The sequence below is a fragment of the Orcinus orca genome, chromosome 3, assembly GCF_937001465.1.
Source record: "Orcinus orca chromosome 3, mOrcOrc1.1, whole genome shotgun sequence".
In the NCBI taxonomy this organism is placed as follows: domain Eukaryota; kingdom Metazoa; phylum Chordata; class Mammalia; order Artiodactyla; family Delphinidae; genus Orcinus; species Orcinus orca.
The window spans coordinates 144,856,696-144,878,295 of NC_064561.1; the positions used below are offsets into that span (position 1 = coordinate 144,856,696).

The 21,600-nt window shown below is 38.4% G+C and overlaps 1 protein-coding gene across 1 annotated transcript in view; it reads right to left on the bottom strand.

The window, feature by feature from the left end:
• ITGA2 (integrin subunit alpha 2) overlaps positions 1-21,600 on the bottom strand; it is a 105,382-nt gene that overhangs the window by 29,791 nt on the left and 53,991 nt on the right. The window contains exons 7-16 of the mRNA XM_049707141.1: positions 19,605-19,753; positions 14,704-14,854; positions 14,243-14,408; positions 12,257-12,333; positions 9,847-9,985; positions 8,594-8,739; positions 6,862-7,005; positions 4,385-4,588; positions 3,075-3,211; positions 1,533-1,672 (exon numbers count right to left, since the gene is read on the bottom strand). Of these exons, the coding sequence (XP_049563098.1) occupies positions 1,533-1,672; positions 3,075-3,211; positions 4,385-4,588; positions 6,862-7,005; positions 8,594-8,739; positions 9,847-9,985; positions 12,257-12,333; positions 14,243-14,408; positions 14,704-14,854; positions 19,605-19,753 (1,453 nt within the window). The remainder of the gene's footprint in view (positions 1-1,532; positions 1,673-3,074; positions 3,212-4,384; positions 4,589-6,861; positions 7,006-8,593; positions 8,740-9,846; positions 9,986-12,256; positions 12,334-14,242; positions 14,409-14,703; positions 14,855-19,604; positions 19,754-21,600) is intronic.

Below are 21,600 nucleotides of genomic sequence, written 5' to 3' on the forward strand. Positions count from 1 at the left end.
CGCAAAAAATAAAAACAAACAAACAAACAAAAAATTGGGAGGAAGATACATGAGACAAATCCATGCTTCAGGGCCAGGAGAGGTGACCTACCAGTCATTTCTGCCAACTAATAGATTTTCCAAATTAATCTTTTATATTTAATGTTTTATTCCCCCAGATTCATTGAAATATCATTGACATATAACATTGTGTAAGTTTAAGGTATACAACATAGCGATTTTATATATTGCAAAATAATTACCACAATAAAGTGAGTTAACATACCCATCACTTCGAACAGTTACAATTTTTTTGTGTGTGGCGAGAACTTTTAAACTCTCTCAGCAACTTTCAAATATACAATACAGTATTGTTAATGAAAATCACGATGCTCTACGTTCCATCTAGCCACTTCATGTTTATACAGTAATGGTTTTTGACTCAACTATCACGGCTACTGAGATGGACGTGCTACAAGGCAGGTCTGTGAGATGTGCTACTCAGAGTTGGGTCTGTGTTTGAACACCTGAAAGGAAAAATGCCAGATGAATATGAAAAGTAGGAAATATGGAAAGCGTGCCAAGATGTGAATCTAACTTTTTTTGTTCGTAAGCTACTTATTTCTTGGTATGAATCGTGACAAATAACCTACCTCTTATGTTTTTACCCTTTAAGCTAGTTTATTTGTTCACCACCTAATGAAATAGCTGTAGGAACTACGGGTTTCTAAATTTTAGAGCCAAAAATCTGATGAAGGGGGATTAGGACCCATGAAACAGTAGCAAATGAAAGAAGGTAGTGTTGGATCAAGTGCTAAATCAATGGCTACGTATTGAGGGAGCTGAGACAATTGGAGCAGAAGAGATGGAGGTGAGATGCAGTGGTTAGAAAGACGTCAGAGAACTTGTGGGACCTCAGTCAGGCCCTGGAAGATGACTGGACCCATCCAGGGAGAGAGAACAACAGCTTCTGCTGACATCTGCACACAGCCTTCCCTACTCTCTCCTGCTGACAGGACATGCTTCAGACTTTCACTCACTTCTTTGGATTATTTAGAAAATGTAAAACATTGGGCACAAATTATATATTGTTTTATACTTTCTCATTATTTCATGCTTATTAAATTTTTAAGAATAGGAATATTTGATCCTTGTACTGAACACACTCTATCGAGATCATGGCAAAGCCAACATACAGTGTACTCATTTCATACGGGCTTGAGCTCAGTGTAATCTGTGCGTGCCCGTGGTTTTCAGTTAGGAAGGTGTGGGTAAGAGAGACTTAAAGGACAGATTGGGTGAGCCTATGATTATGTCATTGAAATTATGACCTTCAGCAGCAGAATGTTACGTTCTAGAGATGACGGACGAAGGTCTAAACAAACCTTCCACGCCAAATTAACCGTTCTCAGGCACCTCAAATATGTGGCAATTCAAATGTCTGCAAGACCCTTATTTCTTTCGGTTTCCAAATCCAAAGTGTGGGTTATGTTCAGGACTAAAACTCTATAAGCAAACCTATCTGTTGTACAGATTATTTCAGGTTTACTCACCCACTTGATTGTTTTGCTTAGCAGGTCTAAACTTGGCGCTGAAACAGAGTTTAAGGTTTATCTCAGCGTTCTTGTTGAGCAAAGTGATTTTTTCTGGTGTGAATGAAGCAACTACAGATACATCAGCAATACTCTGTGACCTGAAAGACATAAATGTTAAAAAAAGTTATTCTCAGGAAGTTACCCAGAAAAACCAGTCTTAGCACCTTATAGGAATGTGACCAAAAAACGGCATTAACCTAGCTTAACTGATCCCCTCAATAAATTGATTTGACTCCATGTGTCTTGACTTTTTAGAAGAATCAAATTCACCTTCAAAGAAAAGAGTTTGGCCACCATGGACTATCTAAAAAGGGAATGTCATAATATAGTAAGTATATAGCCTACCAAGCATGAGGCCAACCAAGGTGGCTACAGGGTGATGTTCACTGAAAGGTATGATTTCTTACAAAATTGTTTACAAATCAGCCATATAATTATGTGTAATCATACCTTGTATTACTTTAATGCTACTTTTAACTGATTTTAACTGATTTTATTCAGTAAATATATTTTCTTTTTTTCAAAGTCTTAAATATTATCCTTGAGTTTTATTTTTTCCACATGAAGTTTTCATTAAAATGACGCACTAAGGGACTTCCCTGGTGGTCCGGTGGTTAAGAGTCCATACTTCCACTGCAGGGGACATGGGTTCGATCCCTGGTTGGGGAACTAAGATCCCACATGCCGCGCACAGTGCAGCCAAAAAAAAAAACCAATGCTGCGCTGAAAACAATGCATTTCATCCTTTAAGAGCACAAGTGAGATACTGTAAATAGCTTCATTGAACTCACTGTAATTTACTCAATAGGTAATTTTTTTTTCTGTTCTTGATGTATTTGGACATTTAAAAAAGCACATTTTTCAGCAGACATGAATGGATAATTGAACTATATTTTCTTGGGGACTCTTGATCAAATTCTCTATTTCTTTTTGATTCCAGTCCTTCGCCAGCCCAATGTATTTATTTTTGTCCTTGACTCACAGGAACCTTGAATCCCTTATTGTTCCCCACATGCTCTTCAACTCCTCCTGAGGTCAACGAGAGGTCAGCTAAACCTAAATAATGGCTTCTTGTTTATGACCAATAATTGTAAAAGACACCTTTTAACCACATGAGATGTTGCACTTTATTTGTGTGGTCTCAGTGTTCAGTATTTTTAGAGCATTCTCATGAGAATTCTTTTCTGCCAGTTGAGGTAAGGCTATTTGGAAGATAGTAATCAGAAATATCCTGAATACCATTTCAAGACCTTTGTCTTTTCATTGTACTTTTCCTGCTCACTATATAAAGAAGAGAAACTTGATTCTAATGTTAAGCAAATATTTTTTTCCTCCCACCAGGAAAAACATATTCCTTCCTCTATGCAAACTATGACATATAAATGTCTTAGAGTCTTATATAACGCATGTGACGTTTCAATAATACTGGCACAGCGATTTGCTCTACTTAGCAGCCCGTTTGTTCGGTAGCTAATTTGTGTCTGCCTCTCACTGACTCACCAGAGCTGAATGACCTGTCCAAAGGCACCAACAGACACATCAGTGATGGAATCCCCATTTAAATCTCCATAGCCATCCAGGGATCTCCCGAAGTACTGGAGGTGGCTGCTAAAGGCGCCATCAGACCCCAAGATTTTCTAAAAGAGCAAGTTTGAGACGAAATTATAGTGCATGACGACTGAAACAGAAAAAAGGCAGCATCGACATTGCCCTGGTATGTTCTTTTTCTTTTTAATTTTATACTTTAGATTACAAGAATAACATACTTTTAAAATTTATTTATTTACTTATTTTTAACATCTTTATTGGAGTATAATTGCTTTACAATGTTGTGTGTGTTTGTGCTTTATAACAAAGGGAATCAGCTATACGTACCCATATATCCCCATATCCCTTCCCTCTTGCGTCTGCCTCCCACCCCCCCTCCCTACCCCACCCCTCTAGGTGGTCACAAACCACCGAGCTGATCTCCCTGTGCTATGCAGCTGCTTCCCACTAGCTATCTATTTTACGTTTGGTAGCGTATATATGTCCATGCCACTCTCTCACTTTGTCCCAGCTTACCCTTCCCCCTCCCCATGTCCTCGAGTCCATTCTCTACTTCTGTGTCTTTGGTCCTGTCCTGCCCCTAGGTTCTTCAGAACCATTTTTTTAGATTCCATATATATGTGTTAGCATACGGTATTTGGTATGCTCTTTATATGGCCGTTTCTCAAGTTGTTTTATTCTCCACAGAATTCCATTGATTTTTCAATCACATCTTATCTGATTATCATTCTTGCAGCCACATTTTCTTCAAAGAAATAGCATGAATCTCTCACATAAAATAACAAAGCAGTGAAAGACCAGTGGACTGGGAAGGAGCTGATGCAAGTCTGGGTCCTGACTCTTCTCCTAGCTCACTTCCTTCAGGTCTTTATTCAAAAGCTGCCTTCTCAGTGAGGCTTTCTTGGTCACCCACTCAAATACCTGATATCTCCCAGCCCTGAAAATTTATTCCCTATTTTAGTTTTTTAAAATTCCTCATCATTTATTATTATCTGGATTATTTTATCTTATTTATCTCATTTTCCCCATCTCCTCCACAAAAATGGAAGATCTACAAAGAGCACAATTTTGTCTGTCCGGTACGTCACAGCATTCCCAGAGACTTATCAGCACTTGACACACAGCAGAGGTTCACCAAGCATCTGATGAATGAGTGCATGAAGTTATAAAACAAGAGGGGTGGATTGGATGGTCCGCATGATACTCTCTAGCTCTAAAGGAATGATACTCACATGTAAATAATCGCCACGAAACTGGATTACCTGGGAATACCTCAGGCGAATGGTGCCCTCACGACCATTGTAGATGTACACAGCTCCAGAGTTCTGATTTTCCAAAGGTGAACCAACGATCACATCATTAAAGCCATCCATATTGATGTCTGAAAGAGCTGCAATCGCTGAACCAAACCGAGCATTTTCAACACCCTCGGGGCCTTCCAGAAATTGGTGCCAATTCAAAACGCCCTTGCAAAGGGGAAAGGGGACAATTAAAGCAAACCTTACGTTAACATATACACACTACTATATATAAAATAGATAACCAACAAGGACCTGCTGTATGGCACAGGGAATTATACTCAATATTTTGTAATAACCTAAAAGGGAAAAGCATCTGAAAAAGAATATATCTATATCTGTTTATATATGTATAACTGAATCACTGTGCTGAACTGAAACTAACATGACATTGTAAATCAACTATACTTCAATTAAAAAAAGAGAAAAACTTACAATTTTTATAATTAAAATTCACAGCAAATGATGCCCAAACCAATTTGCAAACTGTTAAAAATGGATAGGATTTTAAACCTAGAATTCAAAATTCTCTATTTATGATGAGACATACAAAGTATTTTTTTAGCAAGTAAGGTCATAGGCAATCGATCTGCTCATAAAGCAAGGTGAAAGGAAGCAACTCTCTTTACTGTGGCTGCACAACCTACATAAAAGTGTCCATTTCTTTGTCTTTTTTCCCCCTTAGTATTAGAATCCTCACTCATCTGTTTCCAAATTTTTTGATTTAAAAATTTTCTGGTAAAAATCTACTAATCGCTTCAATAAAATTAAGGTAGAGACAAAATAAAACACAGTATCTTAATTTAGTCCTTTATTTAAAAACTACTGAACAACAGAGGCATAATTATAATGGCATAGAAAGTGAAAAATGAGGTTGTTAATATCCCATTATAAGACACACTGAATAATTCTGCCAAAGAAAAGACATTTTCTTGTGAAAGACACAGTCGTGTGGTTTTTTTCCTTCAGATTTTGAAATCAAGAATGGAAATATTTCATGACCTCATAAGAAAGCAATGCTTCTCACCCATGAAACTGGGTCAGTGTTGATTCCTTCTCCTCTATAATAACCTTATGGAAATCAATTTGTTGCTGAGTCTGGTAAATACTGGAAGATCTTCTCACCTTCAACAATTAATGATAATTCAGACTGACTAGCAAGAAACATTTAAGAAACTAGGGATTTGTTAAATTTCCAAACTAGTAGATATGCTCTTCCCTTATTAAATACTCAATTGCACATTCTTTATATGCTTTAAAGTTGTTTTAACTGCTTCTAATAAAGGGCTAACTCTTACATTAATTTAAATAAATAAGGTAGGACAAACTATCACAACAGATAAATATAATATTTACTATATCAATATTAGCTTCTCTTTTTCCATCCTTTCTGTATCTGGTCATCTAATTTTCTATGTCAACCTGTGCCTTTAATTTTGGTTTTCTTTCAGGTTTCACTAAGTTCTCTGTACTTATGTGCATGGATTTAGAGAGTTCAGTCTGCAAGTTGGAAAAACTGGGCTTTTCCATGTTAGAGTATGCTTAGTTTTATGTGCAAGAACTGGAATTTCCAAGACTTGGATATATACCTAAATGTTACACTAAGCAATGGAATTTCCTGACAAACTACTGTAGAAAGCATCCAGGAATATATGGAGGTTTCTAAAGTGCCTGGTAAAATTTGTACTTACCACTGTAAAATATTAACAAGGTAGCTTTGCCCTGTTATTGATATATCTTTATAGCAAAGTAGAATAATTGAATGAGATACTTGGGAAATACACAGATGTTTGTGCATGTGTGTGTGTGTGTGTATTTCAAAAAACAATGTGCATTTATAATGACTTTATTTGTAAAGAGAATATGTATTCAAAGACCTCGTGGAAAACGGCAGGGCACTATATGTTAAGCTCTAAGTTATGATTATCAATGTGATTTTTAACACTATAACTTAATGGTGACATCCTCAAAATGATGGAATATAAACCATACTCTAGGACTTCCCTGGTGGCTCAGCAATTAAGAATCCGCCTGCCAATGCAGGGGCACAGGTTCGATCCCTGGCCCGGGAAGATCCCACATGCCTTGGAGCAACCAAGCTCATGCGCCACAACTACTGAGCCTGCGCTCTACAGCCTGTGGGCCACAACTACTGAAGCCCACACACCTAGAGCCCATGCTCCACAACAAGAGAAGCCACCGTAACGAGAAGCCCGTGCACCACAACGAAGAGTAGCCCCCACTCGTCGCAACTAGAGAAAGCCCGTGAGCAGCAACTAATGCAGCCCCAAATAAATAAATTTATTAATAAATAAACCATACTCTATATGAAAATTATCATTAATAAATTTTCTTAATTCTGCAAGAATGTAGATTAACTTTTATCTACCAATACTAAAGCAAATCAAACAAAGTCAGTTTAATAATTTTTTCCTTTTTACCTTTGTGATAGTAAACAGGTAGACTCTTCCTTCCTCTTTCTTTAGGTCATTCATGTACATTGGCGCACCTACCAAGAGCACATCTGTAATGGTGTCTTTGTCCACATCGACTGCACACAGCACACTACCAAAATAGGAGCCAATCTGGAGTAACAAAGCATATCGACCTTAGGATTCCTATACTCCTAGTATCACGCTGAACTTCTGTGTACTCACTCAACAAGCAAAACTCGAGCATTCGTTGCCTGCAAGGTGCTAGGTACCTAAAGATGGATAACATAGCCCCTCCTCTCCGGTTGTATCACAATCTAACATTTGGTTCTTAGACCTCAGGGTGCACAAAAATCACCAAAAAAGTATCTGTAAAATACAGATTCCTGAGACCCATTTCCAGAGATTCTGATACCATGTCCATGGGGTGATCAAGAAAACAGTATTTTAAGTAAGCACTCCAGGTGCTTCTGATGCTGGTGGGTAAAAGACCACATTTAAGCAACACTTAGAAACTTTGTGAGAGGTTGTACACAAAGGCAGGAGGGGAAGAGGGAGGCGGAGCAAATAATTGTGCTTCCGTGGTAAAATATATGATAATAGAGGCAAGTAGCAAATGCTGTGTGATCAGAGTGCACAGGAGTCAGAAAGGCTTAGAAAGATTAAGTATTATTTGAATTGCATCTTAGACGATGGCAAGGAAGTTGCTAGGTGGAGTGGAGTGGGAAAGCACGAGCGACGTAAGCGTCCATGGCATGATCTGGGACAGTGGAGTAGTTCCCAGATAGATGGGGCTGGAGAACTAGTTGCTGATAAAAGGAAATGAGAGGCTGGGAATCTGAATGATCATCATTCCATCCAACCGAGGTTCAACGTATGCCTACGTGAATGCCTCTTGAGGATTCAGAAAGGAATCAGAAATGATTCCTTCCATAACGCTTGCATTACTTTTCTCAAAATAAAAGCACCCTTCTTTAAAATATTAAAGAGGAGGGAAAATTATGTGACCATAGCTGGTTTGTGGTCAAGGAAGTCAAAGACTCAGATCTTCTTACTCCTGGAAAGTCCATAGAGACAGTGGATCAGTTTTAATCCCAGAGAAGGGAAATCTACGGATAGTCGGTTTCTCTGATTTAAGGAAGAAAATTTTCTGTTGGCTGTTAGAGTTCAGTGATGCTCATTTCAAATATGTGCTAAGTCCATGAGTCAAAACTACGTCGCAAGGAAATAGGAATCTATCAGTTGGCCTTTGCTCTTGTGGGCCATGACTGGGCGGCGTCACAGGTTCTGACTACCAAACCGTCACACATCAGAAGAAAGTGGCAGAGAAGGGAGTTGTTTTACTTTCAGAAATGTCAAAGCCACAGGACACCTCGACAAGCCCAGATGTCGCAGCTCAGTCTTTATAATGCTATCCTGCTCCCTTCTCCTTATTTCTCCTTGTAGGGGTTTGCCTACAAAGCGCTGGTTAGGTGCCTGTCATCACTGGGCTTTAATGACAGCTTCACCCCATGAAAGCTATGTGGCCTTAGAAAGGTAGTTAAACCCTCAGTAACCTGTCAAAAGGGGATGGTAGATCTCAGTACCGTTGTGAAGATTTAAGGAATATTCAAGTAAACACAGATTACAGAGCCAGCTACAGGATAGGCACTCAATAAATGTTAGTTTCCATTTCTACTAACTCCCCACCTGTCCGGTTGTCCCTGAAATTAATTTCATCTTCTTAAACAATGGAATTTACCTGGTCACCTCTGTGAGACTGAATAACTGTGATGTTGCCACTCTCATTAACACTGTACAGCACTATCTGGCCGGTATAATTTGCCCGAGGAGCTCCAGCAACGAAGTGGACACTTTTTCCAGTAGAAATTGAAGCCACAGAGTAACCTAGGAGAGAAGGGGTCACAGAGTAGGTACTACTGAATATCTTGGCCAGACAGGCTTGTGAATCTAGCAGAGGTGATCAGAGGTCCTCTTCGTTAGTGTGACGCACAGTTGCTAGCGATCCTGAGTGCACATCCTCCTTTTCCTAAGATAAACTGCTTCTGCCCCTTGGCCACCAGCACTGCCCAGTGGAGGCGGGGCATCTCCCTATAAAGCTGGCCCTAGATTCTGGGTTGTCTCCATCAGCCACTCGTGAATCTGACACTCAACCAATATTTCTTGAATGAATAACTAAATGAATTTTAAAAGGTGGAAATTTGCACAGTTGAAAGAACATAAGCTTTGGAGTCAGACAGTCCCAGGTTCAAATTTTGGACTTGCCACTTAGTAAGTTTTTTATCTTTAGGCAAGTAATTAACCTCTTTGGCTCTCAAAGGTAAAATGAGGATAATAATATTTCCTTCAAAGGGTAGTTGGGGCTTCCCTGGTGGCGCAGTGGTTGAGAGTCCGCCTGCCGATGCAGGGGATGCGGGTTCGTGCCCCGGTCTGGGGGGATCCCACATGCCGTGGAGCGGCTGGGCCCGTGAGCCATGGCCGCTGGGCCTGTGCGTCCGGAGTCTGTACTCCGCGCAACGGGAGAGGCAACAGTGAGAGGGCCGCGTACCGCAAAAAAAAAAAGAAGGGTAGTTGGAAGGATTAAATGTTACGTAGATAGAACAGCCAACTCAGGAGCTGTCCCGTAGTAGGTGCTCGAAATTGGTGGCTGCTTATTACACGAACAAAAAGACTAGGAACTCCAAATTGATATAAGACTACCACTTACTGTATTGATTCTTAGGAACTATTTCTATTTTGGAGAAACACAATTATGTCCCAGGAATAACAACTGCTGGAACAGCCAGAAGAGATTAATGAGTCAAATACACAGCGTTTCATTAAGTAGTTACGGGCTAAGGGCTGACTGGCAAAGAGGCAACAGAAATATGTGCAACAAATACAACAATTAGAGGATAGCTCAAGCACTTTGCCGAACTGACCCTGAGATTCAACAAGACGCTCGTTTAAAGGATGGGATTTAAATTTGCTGAGCCAAAGGCTGCTAGGCCTTACCTAAATATGAACTGTGATTTCTGTCTTGCAGAATTTGGTCAAAGGCTTGTTTCGGAAAGATCAAATGTCCATGAGGTGTCTGCTGGACAACAGTCCCACTCCAGTCATAAGCTCCTACTGCACCCAGCATCAGAATATCCTAAAATAATTGAAAAATGGAAAGCATTAACATCACCTGTAAAGCGTAAGAGTGTAGTGTGTGCCAAACACTGAAACAAATGGTCTAAATTTAAAGAAGAAAAACTAAGCATGATGAAGTAAAATGTATAGGAATTGCTAAGAAGAAAAGAGACAACAGCCCCAAAATGGAAACACTTGTGCCAAGCCCACATCACCAAACCCAGACTTAATACCGAACCTAATTGCAGTTTCAAATGCCCCCCTCCCAGGAATGTGATCTTAACGGGTCAGTTTGGAATTTCCTGGTCAGCACTAGTGAGGTAATCCACCCGACAGAGCCCTTCTGTCCCCTACAGGAAGGTGAACTTGCCTGAACCAACTGTTTCCCCTTCTGCCTGTAAAAGCCTTCCATTTTCTACAGCTCCTTGGAGCTCCTCTCTGTCTGTTAGATGGGATGCTGCCTGATTCATGAATCACTAAATAAAGCTGCTTAGATCTTCAAATTCACTCAGCTGAATTTGGTTTCTTTAACAGACTGTGTGTTGATATATCTCTGAATTGTTTTGATATATTTTGTGCCGGAAAAAAAGCCTTCCCACGGGCTACGTTACCTTGGGCTTCGTTTAGTACAACACATTTTAAAGATAAATCTGTACCACAGCACAGGAGGGGCACATAGCCATCTTCAAATTTCCATGCAAAGGCACATGTTTGCAAATGCCAAACAGTTGTGAGCATTTAGAAAGGAGTCAGAAGTGAGCCTCCAGCCTCACATACTCCTAAGAAGAGCTCAGGATGTGAGGCATCCTCCAGAAACAGGAAGTGCTGCTGCCAGAGGAGGAGAGGTGGGCGCTGCTACCCCAGACCTGTCCTGCTGGCCCTCTTCTGACCTGGTCTATCTTCAACTTCTTTCTCTTTCTTCTTTACTCCTTCTCAAATGTTCCTCTAATCCTCTCTATCCTATCCCATCTATTTGAATATGGCACAGCTACAAAAGGAACCTGAAGCCGTGACACTTGATATGAGAAGAAACTGCCATTGGTCAGCACCAGTGGGGAGGGGCCAAAGAGGACAGGCCACTCGGGATTGACTCAAAACCCAATCTGAATATTCGAAGGTACAAGTCATCGCAGAAGGTAGGGTTGGTCAGGATGGGACTTCTTATTTTTAAGTTTTTGATCTTAGATCTTAGAAAACATCAAAGATACGATTTGGGGGGTTTTTTGTTAATTTTTTAAAACTTATTTTATCGAAGTATTTACAATGTTGAATTAATTTCTACTGTACAGCAAAGTGATTTGGTTATACATACATTCTTTTTCATTTTCTTTTCCATTATGGTTTATCAAGATATGATTTTGGAATGAAAAATACAAAGCCATTAAAAAAATAGCAAACAGGGAAATAATGTGTCCCATTTTGAGGATAAGAGACCATGAAATTATGTGAATGATTGTCATAAATCCAGGACTCTGAATCTGGGTGCAGGAAGGGGCTTCAGGGAGTGTACAAAACCTCAAGAAATTGTGTGAAAAATTCTCTCTGCGTGGGTTCACTTAGATTTTTTCTGAGGGAAAGACCTGTAACTTTAATCTCTAACAATTGATACAGAAAAGGTTAGTACACCTTTTATTATAGAGAGAAATAAGGTAATCCTGGTCCTTTATTCTGCCAATCAAATCCTCTGAGTTCATTCTGTTCCCCGAGCATTTCCCAGTGTCACCTCTTTTCCTCTTTTACTATTATTACTACTGCACTCATATCCTGAGTAGAATTAGAATCAGAGGCCTGCGAGATGGACGTTTCTAAGAAAGAATGGACTTCCCTGAGCTAAGAAGATGTCCCATCTCACTCTTTTCCTAACTCCTTACTTTTTCAACTATTTTTTTCTGTCTCTGCTCTTAGAAAGAAGATACGCCGGCAACTCAGAATTCAACAACAGTGATGACAAGAGTGTGTGTTTTTAGCAAATTTTTCCAGTAGTTAATTGATATAAAGAAAACTCCTGCAGTGATAATACCTTGAATTAATATAGTGCCTGTTCCCTGGAGCACTCAAAAGCTTTCTTGTATATTATCATTTTTCTTCCCATAAAAAAATCCCTGTGAAATACGGAAGGGAAGGCATTATTAACCCCTGTTTTTCAGATGATAAGCCAGCAGAGCAAAGAAGCTAAATGACTGTGACTAGAAATGAGCACTGCTGATCACTAGATGGCTGTTTTTCCCACTTTAGTATGGTGGTTACTACACCCAGAAGTATTAAGGCAAATGTTATCTGATATACACACATTTTGAGGAGAGTAATCTGCGCTGAATCCCACTTGTGACATTTCCATTTGGAAGTTGTCTCCTCCTTGAACAGTACCTAGGAAGCAGTTTCAAAAATCATATCACTGTTATCAGTCTTAAATAAAATTTTGAAACACATGTGCGCGCGTGCGCGCGCGCACACACACACACACACACACACACACACACACACACACAGTGTTCTGATGTCCACTCAAAAATATAGAGCTGGCAGATTCTGAGAGAGAGGAATCTCTAAGGAAGGGTTCTAACAGATGTAGAAATCCATAATGCTTCTGAGGTAGTGTCTGAAGTTGGCATTAATCTTGATCATACATTAATGTATTTGTTGGCATACTTATGAAATTTCTGATATCAGAGAACACTCAGCATAGGGGATGAGGTAAGATGAAAACTGACATGATTATCTTTTTTAAGAAAATTATCATTACTTGCTAAGAACCTAACTGAATTTTTAGCTTTAAATATTTGTAGTAATAAATGCACATATATCTCAGATGCAGTTGGAGGAGCCAGGCAATTGCTCTGTAGTGAAGACTGTGCTGAGAGATATTTGGATTAGGCTTCAGGAACTAGGATTCAAGACTGAGTAGGAATTTTACCAATTGGGAAGTTGGTCCAAGTTCTACATATGTGCTTGCCTCTGACACTAGCACCATAAGACTCAATTAGAACTCATTTTCCATACATGTGGCCAAAGCAGTTACATTTCACTAATCTTCGCAAAAAGGAAGCTAAATTTCTGGACTGCCACATTAATGTAGAGAAGAATAAAAGTTTTTAGATAGACCCTTCCAGTGGATAATCGGGAGATAAAGATCTGACTATAGGGATTAATACTTAATTTACACAATCCCCTTGGATCCAGCTTCTGAAGCAGTACTTGATCATAGTAGGTGCTCAATAAAATATGAGAGTTATTTGGGTTAACCATCAGGAACCAGGATTTGGGTCATGTGGGACTTTTTACCAACTGGGAATTGTGTTCTAGTCCTGCTTATAGTGAGCTCTTGAACACACGATATTTCTATAGAGACTAGACCTTCCAAGGCCATAGAAGTAAATTATTGTAGATCTGGTAAGTAAAACGTTTCCTCAAAATCTGAACTATTAAAAATCTTCACTGTATTCTTCTAATTTTAAAAGTAGACATGTTTGTTGCAAACAAATTCAAGAATTTCAGAAATTATGTAACAGTGTAAAAAGGTAACATTTTTTATGATTACAAAAACTGTTTACAATATGGAAAGGTAAAACTATTTACGATTATAATAGGTATTACTAAGTTGCCACCCCAAAAGGTTATACAGTTTATAATCTTTTGTGTATGAGCTTTTTTGCTTCCCCATAATCTCTCCAAGATTAAACATTACTAATCTTTGTTATCTTTTAGACACAAAGTAACATTGATTTCATTTATACTTTAAAATAATTACTAAAATTGGGAATATTTTCTTATGTTTATTGGCCATTTGTATTTTATCTTTTATAAACTACTTATTCATCATTCTTTGTCTATTTTTCTTACTGATGCTATTTAGGAGTTCTCTTTATACAAGGTATATAAGTTAACATTAATAGAACAAGTATGGTAATAAAGAATTCTTTTTTTTAAGGTTTTTGAAGAACATGTTATTTTATTTTTAATTTTTATTAGAGTATAGTTGATTTACAATATTGTGTTAGTTTCAGGTATAAAGCAAAGTGAGTCAGTTATACATATACATATATCCACTCTTCTTTAGATTCTTTTCCCATATAGGCCATTACAGAGTATTGAGTAGAGTCCCTTGTGCTATACAGTAGGTCCTTATTAGTTATCTATTTTATATACTGTATAGTAGTGTATATATGTCAATCCCAATCTCCCAATTTATCCCTCCCCCCCTTACAACCTGGTAAACATCAGTTTGTTTTCTTGAAAAAAATTTGAAAACAATTCTGGAAAGAAGGAGTTCATTTACCTTCAATGCTGAAAATTTGTTCTCCTAATGTCCCAGCCTTTTCTAGTAGAGCTGCTTCATCAGAAACATTGAAAAAGTATCTTTCTGTTGGAATACTGGCAATTGCTTTAATTTCTTTTATTAAATTTTTAGTATCAAGGGCATTTCTGTTTAAGTACCCAAGAACCTTGAAAATAGAGGAAGAGGGGAGAAGGCCATTAGTGTTGTACTTCAATTTTCCTATTCGTATTTTCTAGGCTATTTCTGAACACAATAGGCCCTCTAGAGAAGTAAATCAAGTAACACTTCCATATCCTCTTCATTGACAGGACTGCAAATCAGCAAGAAGCAGAGGTAGAGTAAAAATATTCTTTTATATTAAGCTATGAACAACCAATAAGAAAGTGCAGTCTTCAGAAGTGATGGTATAAAGGAATATTTACCCATCAACTGAAAGACAAGTAAAAAGAAAAGCCACTTACTGCTATGCCAAACCTCAGTATATTGTCATTGTTACACTGATCAATTACGGCTTTCAACATTGAACCATCATGGGATTCACCATCAGTTACAACCACCATGACTTTGGTAGCACCTGGTCGTCCACCAGCAGCTGCTGAATAAGCAGAATCTCTGTGGCAGATAAAAGAAAAACTCAATCAAAAAATAAACTAAACACGTGGACCTCTGGTTAGAAATATAAATATGAAACTGACTTCTTTGAGCATAACCTATTGTGATTTAGAATTTCTCTATCAGTGCTGGTGACTTCTGAACTACGTTCTATTCGTAGCTTGTAGAGAAACATATAAAAATATAAATCTTGCTTGGCATTAAAAATAACTTCCATGGCTTCCATGGTGTGTGGGTGTGTGTGTATTTACATCAGGAATCCTTAGAATTATCTTCTGCTAATAAGATCAAACTCATTAAAACTAATCAACAGGGTAAAGATATTCATTCCTGTCATAAATATTACTCATTGGATCTGCATTTATTTTTTTCAACAGTAAATTGTTTTTTAAAAGGTAACAAATATACGTGGTAAAAGAAATCCAAAGCATTTGGAAAGGTGTAAAACAAAAATTTCACACCAAGCCACTATTGCAAAGGTAATCACTATTATCAGTTTATGTTTCCTTCTAGAAAATGTTTCATCTAGAGAAATATACGCAAAAGTTACTCCTTAAACTTCTATAAAAATGGGAACATATTCTCTGCAGCTGTTTTTCATTTTGATGGAGACCTTTCCATATCAGCACATATAGAACTCTCCTCTTTGTCTTTGATTTTCTGATTTTATTTCTATACAATTTTTAAAGGTTAATTTCCATTTACAGTTATTACAAAATATTGGCTCTATTCCCCACGGTGTACATCCTTGAGCCCATCTTACACCCAGTAGTTTGTGCCTCCCAGTCCTTCACCCTTATGTTGCCCCTGCCCCACCACTGGTAACCACTAGTTTAGACTTCTCCTTTTTTAATGGCTACATAATATTTCATTATTTTGAGGAACCATAGTTTATTTAACCAATTCCCATTATCATGCATTTAGGCCATTTTGAGTTTTACAAATAATGCTATAATGAATGTCCTTGTGTATCTATCTTGGCATACTTTTTCGAATGTGTCAGTAGGATAAAATCTTAGCAGAGAAATTATTTAGACAAAGTATTTACACATTTCAAATTTTGATAAATAAAATACTAAATTGCTCTTCAAAAATTCCACCAAATTAGGGCTTCCCTGGTGGCGCAGTGGTTAAGAATCCACCTGCCAATGCAGGGGACACGGGTTCGAGCCCTGGTCCGGGAAGATCCCACATACCATGGAGCAACTAAGCCCGTGTGCTACAACTACTGAGCCTGTGCTCTAGAGCCCACAAGCCAAAACTACTGAGCCCGCATGCTGCAACTACTGAAGCCCGTGTGCCTAGAGCCCGTGCTCCGCAACAAGAGAAGCCACAACAATGAGAAGCCCACGCACCGCAACAAAGGGTAGCCCCTGCTCGCTGTAACTAGAGAAAGCCCGTGCGCAGCAATGAAGACCCAATGCAGCCAAAAGTAAAAAACAAACAAATAAATAAATAAATTTATAAAAAAAATAATTCCACCAATTTATACTGCCATCAGTGTACAAGAATGCAATTTTCTCCACCTCCTTTCCATAACAATGAGAATTATTAACTTTTTAATCTGGGATATTCTTATAAGTGAGAAATAATATCTAATTGTTATTTTAATATGTACTTTTTCACTATGAAGGATGATGAGTATTTTTAACATGTTTATTAGCCATTCATATTTCTTCCTTCATGAGCTCTTGGTTTTTCTTTATCTTTGCCCATTTTTCTTTGTTTTTCATCACTTTCCTGACGAGTAAGACTTCTGTTAATAAAGAAAATTATCCTTTGTCATATAGATTGTAAATAACTGTCAGTTCATTAATCACTGTTTGAAGTTTGGTGATATTAATTCTGTACAGAAATTTTATATTTTGATATAATCAAATCCATTAACTTTTGCGTGTGTGTCTTTTATATTTGACATGGTATTTTAAAAGGACTTATCTCTAAGACTTTTCTCTTTAATCACCCAAGTTTTCTCATGGTCTTTTAATGGTTTCATTTTCTTAGCTTTAAATTGGTGGTCCAGCTGAAATTTATTTTGATTCAAGGAGTGAGGCAGGGATTCAGCCTTATTTTGTTTCTAGATGTTTAACAAGTTGTCCAACAACTTTTTTTTCTGTCTGTTGGATCCTCTTGTTGCACATTCTTTCTGGTGTCATCATATAGGTTCACTACCACCACCTACATGATGGCAATTTAAAGTCTCTATTTGCTTCCATTCATCCCTCCTATCTTCAAGTTTGTATATTCAATGCATTGAACACTTTCACCTGAAAGTATAAGGAGCTCTTTAAATTCAACATGTGTAAAACTGAGACTATCATTTTATTTCCTAAAGCTTTTTTTGTATTCTATATAGCAGAATATAGAAATATGGAAAAATATTTCTCAGCCAAATTTGAATTCTGGTACTCACATCAAATAATTTTTGAGTGAATTATACTCTTCATGACATACAGTAGAGCTCATGTAGGATTATAAGTTTGCTGAGGGTAGAAACTATGCCTCATTTAGTTTTGATTCCCTGCAGGGCTTGGAACAGTAAATTGTAAGTGTAGGCACTCAGATAAGATCAATGGAAAATGGCAATATTTACTAAAAGAGTATCGGAATGCTATTTGTTGTTGTAAAGAAACCGATGAAGGGCTTCCCTGGTGGCGCAGTGGTTGAGAGTCTGCCTGCCAATGCAGGGGACACGGGTTCGTGCCCCGGTCCGGGAAGATCCCACATGCCGCAGAGCGGCTGGGCCCATGAGCCATGGCCGCTGAGCCTGCGCGTCCGGAGCCTGTGCTCTGCAACGGGAGAGGCCACAACAGTGAGAGGCCCGTGTACCACAAAAAAAAAAAAAAAGAAAAAAGAAACCGATGAAGAAGGAGGAGGAAGAAGAAGAAGAAGAGAAAGAAAATAGAAGTAATTAAATTCCAGAAGGCGTGAGAAGTTAGGTGACTCTCCTAACAATGGAAAGAGTCCTGTTAGCTCGGGAAATTGTGGTGAGACAGGGATGCTGGGGAGAAAACGTTTTGAAAAGATCATGAAAGCCATATGAGTCCCATTTTAACAGAAAGTGGCCATTCTCCTTGAGAAGGAAGCTTGCCAGGCCCCAGGGCTTTTACCAGGGAAAAATGCAACACCCACATTCCCTGTGAAAAATACAGGCCCTTTGCTGTTTCTAACTCCTACGAGGCCATTTTTCTATGTCATCTTAGTCTTCCCCTAAGTCTACTTTACTGGAACAGGACGGGTACTTCACATAATGGCAATTGGCCAGCGGCCTCTGAGATGGCTTGGCTCCAAAGGACATCTTAATAGGGACAAAAAAGGTTAACCAAACCAATCATATCTTCTCTTATAGGGAATCTACTTTTGAGATATACAGGGAGAGTAGGCAGTTGATAGAAGCAGCAACTAGAACACAGAATATACTAAAAAAAGAAGGGACAGATAAAATAGGAAATTCAGAAAAAGAAAGGACAGGATGTGGTGACTGACCAGATATGTGACCTAAGGAGGAGCAGAAAGAATAAAGTAAACCATCAAGGTTTTAGTCTGAATGACTAGGGGAAAAGGTGGACACATGAATCAAAATGGCAGAGTCATGAGGAGGGGCAAAGAGTAAGGCCGGTTTAGAATGTACTGAATTTGATTAGTGAGCCAACACTCCAAATAAGGATTTTCAGCACCAGCTGGATGCCTGTGTGCATTGTAGGAGAGAGGTCAGGGCTAATGACAAAGCAATGGGGTAACCCGGGCAGGGCTGATGGCTCATGTGTATACAATGGATACAATGCCTAAGAGAACAGGGCTATAGAAGAGCGGGCTCTGTTTGGTGAAGAAAAATTAGGAAAAGGAGCCAGTGAAGATGCAAACTTGTTGACAAAATGTTGGCAGGTTTTCTAGAAGTGTGTGGTGTCACGGCAACTGGAGTAGAAACAGCAGTGCGTGCTCCTTATTGTCAAATGTTCAGGGAAGCTAAAGAGGATGAGGCTTAAGGCAGGACCATGTTTACCTGATGGCAGAGCCATAGGTTTCAAGGATGTGGAGAAGGGAGCATAGACACTTCTTTCAAGGAGTTATGGCAGTGGAAGGAAGGAACTCACAACTCGATGAAAAAGGGCAGGAAGTAGGTTTAAGGGAAGGTGAACCTACAGTTCTCATTTCTTTTTTAACAGTAGGAGAATAGTTAGCATTTTTGGTAAAGGTATCTGATTAAAGCAGAGTGAAGATGAAGGTCAGCAGTGCTGAGAAAATAAGAGACACTGAGCAAAGAATTAGGAGAATGTTACATAGCTGTGAAATTCACACTGCCCCAGCCTGTTATAAGTAGAATGAGCCCTTCAATTCAATTCAGACTTCTAGGTCATTAACACTTAGGAATCTATGGCCCTTCTAAATTTGCATGAAGTGCTCCAGTAGCTCAAGTTGTCTGTGGCCTTGATAAATATTAACAAAAAAATGCAGATTGTTCCATTGCCAACTTAAACTAAGGTCTTTTAATTTCACTGTACTTACTTCATGTAAAATCTTAAAAAATTATGTAATATCTTATAAAAGTTCTAGAAATCAAAGATTTAAAAATGTCATCCCCTACTGCCTTCTCAAAGTATTCAAGTAACAGAATGTTCAGACTTTTCTTCTCTACTAGTTCTGATTTAAGTGTAGGTACCACATATTTACTTTTCTTCGTCTTTCCTTTTTATTACTTATGAGCACTTTTATTTTATCAAAATATTAGCCTATTAGCAACATAACTTACCTTGCATACTGAATTGCTTTGAATGTATTTGTGAGGTCTCCACCATACTGGGATGTCTGGGATGTTGCTTTAATCATTTCATCTTTGGTTTTAAAAGTGTTCAGGTTAAACACCACTCTTGGATAATTGGCATATTGAATTAAGCCCACCTTCAAGAGAAAAGAAGTTTATTACAGGTTTGTCATTAAGTTATAAATCATTCCTATTTAACCAATATAATAAAAATCAAAAGTGCATTTAGACATGGGCTGATAGCTTAAGGGAATCATTTCCAACTTTTTTCTTAAGAACAGTTATTTTTCTTCCAGTGGAATAACTTCCTGGTCAGAGGCCATCAGTGCAGGGCAGCCTTACTTACTGACAAGCAAGATAATGTGCCATTTGTGTACCATTTGATTCTCAAGAGTAATAGTTGTAGATTTTTAAGCACTGCCATATGGATGAATATTAAGTTCTTAACAGGAAGATTCAAATGATATAAATAGATTTTCTAGTTACCAATGGATATAAACATGTAAACAATTATAAGCAGTCATGGATGGAACAGAACATCTCATCAAGTGAGGATAATTATATAATAAACAAAGAATTATAGTTGAATACAAGAAAAAGTGATGTGCTAATCAATGCGGTCAACATGAATGTTTTTGTTGTGCTGGATTTCCTCTAATCACAGACGTTAGAAAGAAAGCTGCTCTATGTGCATTTAGGGCAGGAAGTTTCTGGTCTTCAGGGAAAATGCCATTGGAGAGAGTCTTATTTGAGAGGGCCGAGAGGCAGAACAACTTCTGACCAAGATGTTTGGGCACATACCCTAATCCTTCAGATCAAGGAGGTCAGACACTTCTGTTAACGTCCTTGTTCTCAGCACTGAGATCACCCTCTATGCCTAGGATTTGGGGCTTCCAGAATAGGAATGGTGATGAGGGATCAGTGGTAAAAGGGTCTCTGAAATAGAGGTCAATGTGTAAGGAAGACGGGAAGGGCAAGGCCTGGATTTCTGAGTTCAATCAGCTACTTTCTCTAGGAAGGCTGTTAACTAGGCACTGGAAAAATGACAAAAAATATATTACTGAACCCTCCTCTTTAGGATAGGATGTAAGATTTGAGAGAGGAAACGATCAAAAATAACTCTAAGGATTTCAAAATCTAAGGTGATAGGAAGAGAATGGTGACCCCCTGACACAGCCCCATAACTTCTATGTGCAAAAGATAAAGGTGGAAGAGAAGATTTAAAGAAATGTGGTATAGTAGGGCTTAAAGAAAGGTCACATTTAGAACGGAAGAGAAGATACTGAGTAAAACCACCTCTAGAGACGAAGAAGGTGCATCGGGATTGGAAGATAGAAGAGGAAGGCCAGGAATTCCACACAAGAGACTATTAAATACAATAAGTCACGTTATGGGGGAAACCCATTCAGAAACAGAGAAAATAAGCAGATACAGATGAAAACTTCTCTTATGAGGGCCTTAACAGTGATGCTCTCCAGAAACCAGTACTATACCTAGTCTCATTTAACAGAAATTTTATTTTATTTTCTGGTGAAAGCCCACAGTGAAACCTCCAAAGTTTTGACAGATACTAATGTCCTCTTGGTATTGAAAAGCAATGTCAATAGGGAAAATATATAACAATATTTTATAATACTGTATAGGGAAGCAGAAAAGCGAATTTCAATATAGATAACTGGAAAGCTTTTCAGAAAAGTGTTCCAACAATTGTTGGCCCCTGGAGCACCAGATGCAACCCAGGAACTAGTAACTCTGTGAATTGATTCCTGTTGATATTGGATCAATGTCCTGCTACAACCAGGATGGACCACAAAATAGCAGATCCAACAAGAAAGAAAGAAAGAAAAAACCCTGAAACTTAAAATATGCTATTCAGCGTTATAAAAGCATGACGTTTCTGCTCCTGAGTTTTGCTTGCCTACCTCAGGAAGACAGAAAACCAAATTAAAGACTCTTTAAAACATAAAAAGTTATTCAAAAGTAT